This window comes from Melampsora larici-populina, assembly GCF_000204055.1.
Source record: "Melampsora larici-populina 98AG31 unplaced genomic scaffold MELLAscaffold_57, whole genome shotgun sequence".
NCBI classification, from domain to species: Eukaryota; Fungi; Basidiomycota; class Pucciniomycetes; order Pucciniales; family Melampsoraceae; genus Melampsora; species Melampsora laricis-populina.
Window position 1 is genome coordinate 390,081 of NW_006768821.1, and position 13,569 is coordinate 403,649.

At 38.3% G+C, this 13,569-nt stretch overlaps 1 protein-coding gene across 1 annotated transcript; it reads right to left on the bottom strand.

Moving 5' to 3' along the window:
* Positions 1–11,750: 11,750 nt before the first annotated feature.
* Positions 11,751–12,935, bottom strand: MELLADRAFT_67755 (uncharacterized protein; the record flags this gene model as incomplete). The annotated part of the gene is made up of 1 exon (XM_007416148.1): positions 11,751–12,935. The coding sequence occupies one exon, from the start codon at positions 12,933–12,935 to the stop codon at positions 11,751–11,753; it is 1,185 nt and encodes a 394-aa protein (XP_007416210.1).
* Between the last annotated feature and the right edge of the window lie 634 nt (positions 12,936–13,569).

A 13,569-nucleotide genomic window follows, 5' to 3' on the forward strand; every position in this document is an offset into this window, starting at 1 on the left:
CGGGACGATTAGGCCTTTCAACAGAGCAGAAGGTCACTTCAGCTCTCCGCCAGCTTGCTTATGGTATACCTGCTGATGCTACAGACGAGTATCTGAAGTTGGGTGAAAGTACAGCTCTCAAAGCTTTGAAAAAGTTCTGCTCAGCAATAATTGAAATTTATGGCCCTGAATTTTTGAGACCTCCAACAAAGGAAGAGTTGGAAACCATCACGAAGGAATACGAGATACGAGGTTTCCCTGGTTGTAAAGGATCTATAGATGGGATGCATTGGTCTTGGAAAAACTGTCCATCTGCATGGGCAGGACGGTATCAAGGAAAAGAAAAATCACCGAGTATAGTACTTGAAGCTGTTGCTTCAGAAAGCTGCAGGATTTGGCATGCTTATTTTGGAGCACCCGGCTCTTTGAATGATATTAATATACTTAATCAAAGTCCTTTATTTGACAGATTTCTTGCTGGTATTTATATCTCTGTTCTTGAATATAAAGTGAGAGTGATATTGACATCAATTCCTTTCATGATTACACAGGTACAGATGACAATATTCATTTTACTGTGAATGGAAATGAATATAAGCGCGGATATTACCTGGCAGATGGGATCTACCCCTCATGGCCGGTGCTTGTCAAATCAATTCGACATCCTGGCGATGATGCAACTGCTTACTTTGCCCTCAGACAAGAATCTGCTAGGAAAGATATCGAAAGAACATTTGGTATTCTTCAAGCTCGGTGGGAAATAATCAAACAGCCTGGTCGGCTATGGAAGATGTGTGATATCAGGAAAGTTATGTATTGTTGTATTGTGCTACACAACATGGTGGTTGAAGCAAGGCTCGAGAAAGACCCTATTGTTTCCGACTACGACAGCAGTTCACAGGTGGTTCCCAACGTCCGAGATCCACGTCTCGCCCCATCACTTACAACTTTCATCGAGGCATCTCAAGAACTTCATGATAGCGAGATTCACTTAAGATTGACCCGCGATCTGATCACAGCAGGATGGATGAAAAGAGGAGGGTTATGAATCATATTCATAAACCTATTGGTAAATGATTTTCACAAGTCTCACAAGTCTCTTTGATACTCTGTCAATTGTGTTAACATGTATGCAATTACTGCCTTGCCTCTAGCTTCTGAGTTATGCGTCGCGTTGATCTCAATGTCCGAAGCATTCAGGAAGGCAGTTTGCACACACATTGACACAACCTTCAAAGCAACAAATAGACTAGGCTTGAAATCATTCGGTAAAGAAAAAAAAGGAGAAAGTCTTAATACATGTTGTAAGCGAATTCATAGTTGTGATGATAGATCTAGTGAAGGAATTCAAAAGTGAGATATCTATTTGTTGAGAATTTGAAATAGAAAAAGCTTCATCAACCCGCATGAAGAGAATTAAGAAAAAGAAGAGCCAGCTTACCTATCAAGCATCAGAGCCTTCAGCTTCCATCTTCTCGTATTTGAGAAGGATTTGAGCCTTCATCCTCCTCAAAGCTTTTCTAGCCACCTCGCTTTTGATGGTACTTTCATCTCGTTCTAGAATTTCAATCTCTTTTGCCATCATCTCAGGACCCATCATTTCTTGGGTAAGTCGATTTGCTTCTTCCAGAGCAGATACTCTTCTTGAGTTGATATCACGTTCTTCTGCTTTGATTTCGGCTAATTTATCTTTCTCAATAGCCTCTTCACGCTTAGCCTCACTCAATCGCATCCGTTTTGATTTTTTCTTTCCTAAAGGTCGAACCAGACTAGAAGGGCGTTCGGAATCGGTTGGTGGTGCTGAACTACTGATAGCCACCGCTGAGGAGGGAGGAAATGGAGCTGGTTCTGGTACAATCCACTTCGGTTCCGATCGTAAAACTTCCCACGCGAGTTCGCTCTGGAACTCGCGTTTCTTGCTATCCTCCGAAGTATACAACACTTTCGCATCTCGCATGATATCGAGGAGATTACTACCGCTTCGGGGAGCTCGTTCGATTTTAGCGTAGCAACTAGAAAACTTAAGTGTGGAGGTTCGGAGAGAGTTCCAGCTTCAAGAAACAACAATGAGCCATTGTATACGACTTAGTAGACAACATACTCAACTCACCAGGTTTGGACTTGCTCCCAATCACGTTGATGGAGGTCAATCTTTGAGTTGAAGTGATTCGCAACCTTCTTGAAGAACATCTTGGAGGATTGATTAGTTCCTATCTCCGGTTCGGAAGAGACATGTATCCAAGACATGGCCAATTGCTGCTCTTCTTTTGGTGTCCAGTTCGGAGCGCGTGGCTTGCGAGATTTCGATTCTTTGGGTTCCATCGGTCAGATTGTGGTGTGTATGAATATTGTTGAGTGAGATGGAAGTTGATTCGAGTCGGAAAGCTACCGGACCCGAGTAGTTACTTGAGATAAAGTACGAGGTAGGCTATGATTATATTTACTTCTGTCTTACTTCAAATCAACCTTAAAATTATGTACCGCGGGTCTACTTTGCTCCCGGTGTGGAATAAGCCCCGCGGTTGCAGTAAATTTACACTTACCGCACTCGATTTGCCGCACGAGTGCGGATGCTCTCAAACCATAAGTGTTATGGGGTTAGAGGGATAATGATGTGCACAGCTCAATTCTTGGATGGGATATCAATTATAGCGTTTCACATCTGATCATACAATTGATCATATCCATACCTGTGCTTACAAGCTGTAATGAATTGAATTGAAGAAGTGACCAAAGTCAACAAACTTGAAAACAGGGAATATGATTTTTTGAGATGGAATGTTTTAATTCTATTACCAGTGGAGGTAGATGGTTGATCAAGTTGAGAACAGGTGGATTGGGATGAGTGATTTATTCCAAAGGAAGTATCATGAGATAGTCTTGAATAGATTGACAGAGATTTTTGATTGTGATCACTTTTTGAAAAAACTCAGTCACTTTTTGAAAAAACTCAAGGTTTTTTTGTTGAAAACTCAAGGTCTTTTTTTTCTTCAAAGTCATCAATCATGCAAAGGGCTGTACATGTTGATGTGTTGCTGAGCTGTTAAAAACAAAAACCAACTATTGACAAATTGCCAACAGCTTTTACTTGATTTTACTCAAAAAGCTGAGTTATTGCCATGTTTTTGCGTTATTGTGCCAATACTTGCTAGCGCCACTACACACTAACCTTACTCTTCTTCATGCGTGGGGTGCATTACTATATCACCCACATACATCATCCTGATTTACGCGTCCAGCACTCAACCAGCATCTCACAAGAAGCAGACTTTCAATTCCAGAAAACCAAATGGACTACGGTAACACTGATTTCCGGCATTCGTTGAAAACAAGCTCAACAGACACCAACCACTTGATGTTTTCCCAAAATGATCACCTTCTGGTACCTCAATCACATTGTACCAATCTTGCTTCAAATCATCTTATTGATAGTAGTCATAACAATCAATTTAACATGGATCAAGGCCCATTTATCGCTCCAGATCATCTATTTGATACAAATACTCCTGCTTATCCAAATACGTCTATCCATCATGATCATAATTGTACGATGAATATAAATCAACACAATTCTAATACTATCAATCAAAAAAATATTATATCTACAAATCCACAACACCCAATCAGTACGAATCAAAACAACCCTTTTGATAGCAATTTAGATAACGACTATTCCACCACTCGACATAGTCACAGGGGGAACAATAAAAGCTCACATAGATGTGAGCAGAGGGTACCTTCCTGATAACTCCAAAAATGTTTCAATTTCCTTCAGATTCTTTCAATTCACCATTTTGGTGGTGCCAACGTGCTCAGCCTGTAATACTTAGGTATTGCTTGAGTTTGCTAAAGCATGCTCATCTTTAAGCTGACACATCACTGTATACTCAGAATCACCTTCAGAAGGGTCCAAAGGTTGTCACTGAGTATTGGCTGAGGGGCCGCTCAGCTAGTCCTCAGTGGTATTCCTGGGATCAGGAGGATCCAAAGGATGTCACTCAGTTTTGGCTGAGGGGATGCTCAGTTCAGTGCAGCTGCTCAGCTAGTCCTCAGTGGCATTCCTGGGATCAGAAGTATCCAAAGGATGTCACTGAGTATTAGCTGAGGGGCTGCTCAGTTCAGCACAGCTGCTCACCTAGTCCTCAGTGGCATTCCTGGGATCAGAAGTATCCAAGGGATGTCACTGAGTATTAGCTGAGGGGCTGCTCAGTTCAGCACAGCTGCTCACCTAGTCCTCAGTGGCATTCCTGGGACCAGAATTATCCAAAGGGATGGTTCCCATTGTGTTTTTCACATTTGGTAGGGTCTCTCACCGCGACTGTGCAGGCTGAGCATTGGAGGGCCCGACATGACCTGAGCAGATGAGCTAGCCCTCCCTCAGGCTTCTTGGCTAAGGGATAAAGCCTGAGGAAGGCCTAACTCATCTGCTCAGGCCATGCTGACCATCTGATCAGATGATGAGCTGAAAGAAAACTGGAGGAAAATGGGAAGAAAATTGGAAACAATCTGGAAACAATCTTGGAGAAACCTCCAAACTTTCTCTGCTCACATCTATGTGAGCTTCTATTTTTCCCCCTGTGAGTTGTTTTAATTTCAATGTAAATAATCTAGATCATTGAATTGGGCCTTGTCAAGATCACGGTAATCAAGCATTGAATCCCAACCAAAATGATCATCAGCTTTTGGTGCCTACACCTCAACGTTGTAGAACTTATAACCCAACAAGGGTTATACAGAGCTGGAAGAGGATAATCTACTAATATAATGACTAGTAGAAGTTGTCTGAGACTGCTCTTCTAAAACAACACAATCAGGAAAAGGCGCTGTTGTATTGAGTACAGATAAGGCACCAGAGAAATATAACTTTCACACGTATTTTAACTTCAAAAGCACAATTTTGATTACTATCAACACTGCTATAGTGTTATTCCCAAATGATAACTAAAGAAAATAATCAATATCTTTATGATATTATTCCCAATAAGTCTTTTTGACTGCAACACTAAAGTAAATTTCTCTTTATAGCTATAATAAGGGGTGTATTTAAGTGACCAGGTACTATTAAAATAAGTTTGTGATGATAAACAAAATAATAACTGTGTAAATGATAAAGACAAAAAGGGGAACAACAGTCCCAGAATCATCTCAAAGTATATATAACAATGTACTCCAACTTTTACAATGGTCAACAGCCTCAAAACCAATCAAATCTGCCCAGAAATCCCTAAAAACCATATGATGACGCAATGTAATGATCTTGTTACTAATAAATGATGTAATTTTCACAGCTAAAAGTGATCAATGACACAATAATATGTTGTACTGCACTTTTTATGATGAATACAGGTGCTTTTTTCCTTGTAAACTAGCTGAAAACCAAATTCTGAGATTACAAATTTTTTCAGATGAGGTCCAATTTTTGATTACTAAAGTGCATCTTGTAGCCCTTGTGTTACTGACCATTTATCACCCCCATATGACCTATTTCTGATGAGTGATGAGTAAGATACTGAGTTGTGAAGTTAAGGTTTTTAGTGTTACATGTTGACTTGTGACTGTAGATTTGAGGTTCACACCAATTTCTTATTTGCCTTATAACCTTTTACATACACCTCTGCTACTATTGATTTACATTTTTTAAATTATGTAATCTACTCTTCTGCGTTGAATGAGCTATCTACCAACCTAATATGACGTCATTTGACACATGTAATGAGCTGAAAACCTTCATTTTTGACAAAATTCACCCATTTTCTTCACTTTTCACAGCTGCTACTCTCTTTTTCTTGCTCATGTAATATGAAATCATCTTCTATAACCTTGAAGATCCCGGAAAATCCTCTTGGCAACCTTAAATTTCACTATTACCACCATTACATATGCCAACTACATGTATACCCCTTGTTTACCAACTTTGAAAAAGTACCTTTTTCCCTAATAACTTCTGTTTCTTCTTATCAACCTTCAAGATTAAAATTGTTACAGTATAATACAATGTTGTTCTTTCATATTCTAACCTCATAATACCCATAACTTTATTATTAATACCCTAAAAACCATTTTCCAACCTGTATGCCTATATTTTCCATTTTTTTTATGTTTTTCTTTCTTTCTTTTTGTAATAAATTTGTGAATTAACTCTAATGATCTTAATAATTAATGTGCAATAAAATGATGTAATGTTAACCCAATGACCAATACATAAGCCCATAAGAGCTTCAATTGATCCAAAAACCACCATTTTGAATTTTCTTCCCTGCTAAACGTTTCTGGTAAACTGGTAAACTACTAATGATGAATTTTTTTGGATTGATCCCTTAAATTGATCACCACAACGTACATCTATGCCTATCAACATCAATGCTCTTCAACCCCATATGTCTGAAAGAGTCCTAGATGCATCATTCTCATGCTTCCAACAGTCAGCTATTGCACCTCAAGTAACATCTTCCACAATGTCAATGCAATCTACACAGCCTGCACGAACAAATTAAACATCTAAAATGAAGAAGGCATCAACACAAGCCAAAAATTCAACTCAAAGTAAGAAAAAAAGAAACTTTGCTACCTACACCTGTAGGAGAATCGGCAGGAGAATTGGCAGCGGCACCCAAGAGCTCTAAGGCCGCCGTTGATCATTTTCTATCAGCATCGTTCCGTTCACCTGATGATTTTTCACTTCCAGAACAGTATACAGTTGATCAATTGGATAACAAATTTTAAGCCATAGAGCTTAGAAGGATGGCTGACAAGCATAGCCGAGGGGACGGTACAAAGAAAAGCAGATTGTCAATGGCCAAAAAGGAAGGCAATTGATAAACCACGCCGACTTCAAGGCTTGTTTGACGCCGGTTTTTTCCAACCGGATTCCTTCAGAAGATATACAGCTGCTACACTGAGGTACAGAGCTGTACCACTTCTACAAAGATCAAACAATGTCCATGGACAAAAGTAAGATTCTAGAAGCTGTCTATTCACAAACAAAGCATCAAGAAGATTTCTTTCAAGACAATTACAAAAGCGACCTGCTCAGGCGGATGAAAGGGAAACCAACCGTTTGGTGAAATTCAGCAATTGTTTTTCTGTGTGCAGGCTAGCGAGATAGAAGGTTGGTAGTAGATGAAAACCTTTGACAATCAATGGGTTGGGTAAGGGAACAGCTTGCTCTGTCATCTTAGCCTGACCGACCACTCGTGACGTACAAGATGAGGTTTACTTTTCCATTCAAAGAGGAACAGAAAGGATGAATGGATTATGGCAACGATTACAAAAATGGGAATTAGGTTAGGCAGTCATCGTGACGTTGCAGTGACAAACAATGTGTAAGTTATCATATTGTGTCATTCAACTTTAAGCTGTTTAGAGCATTCGCACTTGTGCGGTAAGTCAGGTGCGGTAAGGTTAAATTTACCGCAACTGTGGGGCCTTTCCCACACTACACCAAATCAATAATATACCAGGGAGTTTAGAAAAGTCAAGATGTAGAAAATACTCAGCAATGCATGAGAGGTAGGAAAAATTCAAAGAATATATGGTTGAATCAGTCTTTGATTTCCCATAATTTTTCATATTTTTACATATCTTTACCTTGAGTTTTGAAGATGTTACATAGAAAAATGATTTTGGGGTGTATTTGGTCAGAAACTCAAATTGTGTCCAAAACTACCCAGGCTTGGGCAGAAACTTTTCAACAATCACAAATACAACAATTTTCTTTCAATCAAACTGGCAGTTGCACATTATGAAAGCCACATACTGGATCTACATTTTCCATTTGGATGCTAAAACCCTTGTGGAATATATTTATAAGCTTTTCTAGCTTTACTGTTGGGGATGGTGATTGCTGTACCTTCTTCATTTTTGGACACACACCACTCATTCTAATGTGTATCTGGTAAGTTAAACATGCAGATTTCAGAATGGGCTGACATTCCAGATGTTGACACAAAATTGACAATTTTATTGGTCTCGCAAGGTTAATGCCTCCATGACTGCCAGTTTTGGACATAAACTGAGTTTCTGACCTGATATACACTGCTGACGTAAAAATCTTTCAAAATATGCAAAATGATGGGCACACACAGGGGAATGCAACCCATATTTTTCCATATTTTTTTGGCCCGTTCTGCCTTGTGTATAATTTTCTATGTCTTTTTAATTTTCTAAACTTGGCGGTAAATTTGCAATCTGGCGTAGTGCCACACTGGTGAGAAATTAGCGCTGTGGTAGTTAATTTTTGATTGATTTGTGTTAGCAAATTGGTAAATTAACCAATTGGCTAACACATGCAGTAGCCAAATTGCCAGCCCCCTCTTCACTTCTCAAGCACACCGACGTGCCAACTTGCCAACTCGACTCAACTCCGACTCAACTCCTCTTGATTCCTCTCAACTCAAAACACCTGACTCAAGAATCAATGGAGACCCAACTGTCTTCTAATTCATCAAACTAATGGGTATGTCTGGTTTCTTACTGTATGAATCTCTTTATCCAACATTGATTAAGATTGTTCTACTTTACATGTGATTATATATATGTTTAATGAGATTTTAGATTGATCAATATCAAATTCATATCCTGTGGATTGATTTTAAAAGGGTTTTAGATCAAATTGGATCAATTTCTTATTGTTTCTTTTGATTTTAGAAGGTTTTGAATGTTTCTTGTTGTTTGGATTGACTTCAAAAGGATTTGAAAAATAAATATCACATTCAACTGTAGAGGGGAACTATGCAAAAGGGTCTTCATTATCTGCATTTCTTTTCAAATTCTCAATGGCCTTCACCATGATCACTTTTAATTTATGATGGAATGAATTTTTATTTGATGCTTGTCTACAAACCTCTCTGTGCCAACCATCCAGCGGTGATGAGATCTCAAGTTACTCTCAAACAAACCTGCCCCAAAGCTCTTCTTCCCTGGCAGGGATTGCTTGGAACGCACTGATTGATTGAAAAGTTGATTGATCTCGTTGTTTGGTATATTTTGAGTCTGTAAACTCTGCATCAGTGTGGAAACTCAAATTACCTCTTGAGTTAGTTAACTACTGTGCAGGTAATTTTGGCACGAGTGTGAAATTTGGTCACATTAAGTAATTTTTGACTTAATGTAGAGGTTGTTACTGCACATGACCAAGTTAACAACCGCAAACGAGTGCAGATGCTCTTACCATTTTCAAGAAATATATGTTTATTACCTTTGCTAGAAAGGTTGACACCTTGGGTCCGTTCATTTTTATTTTTTAGCTGCGCGTGCAGCACCGTGCAGCAACTGCCTCCTGGTTCATTCAAAATCGGGCAACAGGGACATTTGTTACCGCTTTGGTTTCCTCCACTCAACAATTCAACACCTCAATCACCACCATTCAACTGAAGCTTCAAATTTACCTGGCTTTTATTAGACATGTTCAAAAAGACCTAGTGGGTGAATTGGAACAAATGTTGTTGTTTTGAATTGTTGCATTTTGGAACCAAGAAAGATGTTTTTGAATTGTTCTTTCAAGGAACCCAGATTCAAGAATTTTTGTAAAGAACAATGAAATTTTTGTATCCTTCTAACAAAGAACAAGGCAAGATAAAGTCTATTTCCCCTCCTATCTTACTTCCAAATTGTCTTGAGTTGTCTCATAATTTTCTTCATTAAAAGCAAGTGATCAATTCCAATCAAGTAATCAATTCCAAAGGATTGTTCACTATAATAAGAGGAGATAACAAAAAGATGAGAAAATTTTGACAGAAAATCAGTTGCTCATGCATACAAACCACATCACATCTATACAATTTCAAACTCGAGCATCTTGAAGAAGCAAGATGAGAAATTGATGGTATTGATGATATTCAAGATCAATCAGTCTCTAATCCACTCAAAAGGTTTACATCCACATTGGCCATAGATTTGATGTAATAATGCTTGTTGGAACGTCTTGCATCATTGGGGATAGAGTTGATATAATAATGCTTGTTGGAATGTCTTGATCGAGGTGTTGATTGGAGGGAACAAGAGGGGTGACAAAGGTGACGAATGTCCCTGTTGCCTGATTTCAATTTTCAAATGAATCCGGAGACAGTTGTGGCGCAGTGCTGCGTGCGCAGCTAAAAATGAATAAAAATAAACGGACCCAAGGTGTCAACCTTTCTAGCAAAGGTAATACCATCATATTTCATAGAACACACAATTCCCTCAATGATCATCTTATAAACCTGTGAAAGGTTCTGAACTCTTGTTCATTTTTCACTTCTTTTTATCATTAGCTGGTCTCAAACCAAACCCGGTTGGCAGAAAACCCGGTACACCTGGTTGTCTTTTGGGCTGGGAGGTGTCAAAAATTTCAATTCAATACACAAAGTTACCACCCAAAAAGCAACTGGGTGTACCGGGTTTGCTTTGAGACCGGATATTCTACTCAATAGCAGTACACAAACTTGACCACCCAACCTAAAAACCCATGGAGAAAATCCATGACAACCCGATTGTTTTTGGGGTTTTGTCTACGGTGGCCAAGGAGCGCCAAATGCGCCAAAACCTCAAAATGAAAAAATCACACTTGAAACTCGCCCTGAAAGCCCCGCCGAGCATATCCCGACCCCAGTCCGTGGCACCGGACCAGAACCTCCTCTTAAATCCTGTCGATTTTTTTCAAAAATCTTTCCTTTCACATCTGTTTGAAGATCAATCATGTTATAAATGTCAGTCCTTGCCAATTTTTACTTTCCAGATACCAGTGAAGGAATTGTTATCAACTTTTGTAAAATACTTGTAATTAGTCCAATCATGATCTACTTCAGTTGTCATTATCAGAGTATGATTTTCACAAGCCTCTTGACCATTTGATTCATTGAGTGATCAGTTAATCAAAACATTTTTTTGGAATTACACTAGGATAGTAAGTACAATGATTCAAAAGCAACATTTGTGGCAGCTTTGACTAATCCGAAGGAACAATCAAATTTTTACAAGCATCATGATATTTCTTATTGTATTCATTGTAACAGGCTTATTCAAGATAATGATGTTTCTTCATTTCTTCAAGTACTGACCCAGTGCTTTCAAAGTAACCTTGGTGGCAGACATGATTGATCTTAAGAAATGATGAAGTCGATTTACATCGAGCTGGCTGAGGCTGGCTGCCATCTGGACTCCTGGAGTGATGACCCCGGCGCCACGGACTGGGGTTGGGATACGCTTGGCGGGGCTTTCAGGGTGAGTTTCAAGTGTGATTTTTTCATTTTGAGGTTTTGGCGCATTTGGCGCTCCTCGGCCACCGTATTTGTCCATTGGTTTCCCGCTTCCCCGTTGGACAAAACCCAAAAAACCATCGGGTTGTCATGGGTTTTGTCCACGGGTTTTTAGGTTGGGTTTTCACGTTTGTGTACCGCTAATCCTCGAGAAAATAAGACTGAGAACAGAGTTTTAGAGTATTAAGAACTCCACAGAACTCAACTTCACAGAAGTAGAAGATGTTGATTCATCTTATTGAATTACAAGCTGAAGGATATTTGGTTCAATCCTTTTTTTAAGTATATCTTTTGATTTGATATGAATACAATGATAGTATAATAAAACTCAAACCAGAAGAACAGAGGAATTCTATAATGTTTTATTTGCTTTGTTTCGATTCTGAATAAGAACAAGAACTATGAATTGCACCGAGTACATAGAAGATAAACAAGACCTGTTGCGAAATGAACCTGAATGCTGAGCGCACAATCCAAATATCTCAGTTTGGTGCAATACTAGGAGAGCTAGAGAAAGAAATACTAACGAGACGACGATTATGAAGTATGTTTTTCAGGATCAGATTCCCGAATATCTTTAGCTTGACCATGAACCCAAGAATGACCAAGTTTAGCAAACTCTCTAGGACCCAGTTGATGGATCTCATAACCTTCTTGTTGGAATTCATTCGAAGGAACACTGAATCCAAAAACCGACCAAAACTGATTCCAAAAGGTTTTCTTCACATACCAAGGTTCAAATAACCAATTCGAACGTTGATAAAATGTAGTTTCATCATCCATCGATGCGTTTTCTAAGCTAGGATCTCTTAAACCGAAATCAAATGAAGCTTGACGAGGTAAAGTGAAATGTAATAGTAAAAACGATCTGATCTTAAAGATAATTGGAATCAATCTAGATATATATAAAGGAATCTCATTTGACCAACCAAATGCTTCACGTATATCATCAGGTAAAAAATATATAATTGATTTTCTTAGGAACGGTTTTAGGAATTTAGGATAAGGTCTAGCAAATAAGTTGATAGTAGCTTCACCCAATTTAACATTTGATGGATCAAATACCACAGCTTTTGTTTTATAAACTTTTAACCAATTTAATAAATCTTCAGGAGTACTAGGTAAATGTTTGATTCCCATCTTTTGACCTATATGAGACCATAAAACAAATCTAGAATACTTTTCGAGCTCAGTTGAAGTTCTCCATTCGAATTGATCAATCAATCTAAGTGGTTCGAAAATAAATAAACTTAATGTAAACAATAAATCATCTGGAGAGATCGAAGTAGAATAGATCGAATGTAAGAAATTGATCCTTGAGATGGCTAGAGAACCTCTTTGACTGAATAATCCAAAGGTTTGTAATTCGGCTAACAAACAGACGGTATCTTCTGCTCTCTTACCCACACAAGAAGGTAAATTCAGTCGTCCGGTCTTGTTTGACAATTTAGAGATACTTGGAACGGAATAGGTTTGAAATAAAGCAAGTGAAAGTGATGTATGAGAAATATATGGACAATTTAATTCGATTAAAACCCTTGAAATCTCTCTTGATTCTTCATATGTCATATCTTTTAATTTCGATGCAGAATTTAAGTGTGAAAAGTTTTTTAATAGTTGATCTCGATGTTGAAATCTTAGGTATTTGACTAATGCTAAATAAATTATTAGACAGCTAATCAAGATTGTTGTCAAGTGATCTGAAGTGAAAGTATCGTACATCTTGATGTGTAAGTTGGTTTCTTGAATTGTACAAAGTCGATGAAAACGATGGAGTTTGTTTCTATTTTTTTTAAAGAGAATGATGAATAGAAGTGAGCAATTCGAGGATTCGATTAAGTATCAGACCAGAGAGAATCAAGTCAACTGTGCGATGGAGTATATACTGTGATCAGGATCAGTGACTATCACCAAATGAGGAGCAATATAACAATCAAATTCAAGTACGCGAGGAAACGCTTTTGAGTAGTGAGTTGACGATATAATCTGATTTGCAATCACTTTCTCATTTCTTCAGCCTGCAAAGAACTCTCTGATCTAAAGTCTCTAATCAATCTTATTTAAACTCGTCAGAACGTCTTGTACGTGTCCTACGCGGTTCTTTCCAAATCTCACAATCTTTTTTTCTCTCTAAAAGTTCTTTTACATTTATGCAGATGTCTTTCAAAGTTTCGCATCCAAACAATCTTTAAATAATAAAAACTGATCATCTAACCTTACAGCGGGTAGGATTCTGACAGAAATAATGTATACTTATTAATTTAACTTTTGAATAATGGCATTATGAGCTCTGCAGGAACTCTGCAGGAGATGTGTAATTTTTCTAAATGCACACCAATTCTCCTTTTCCATGATC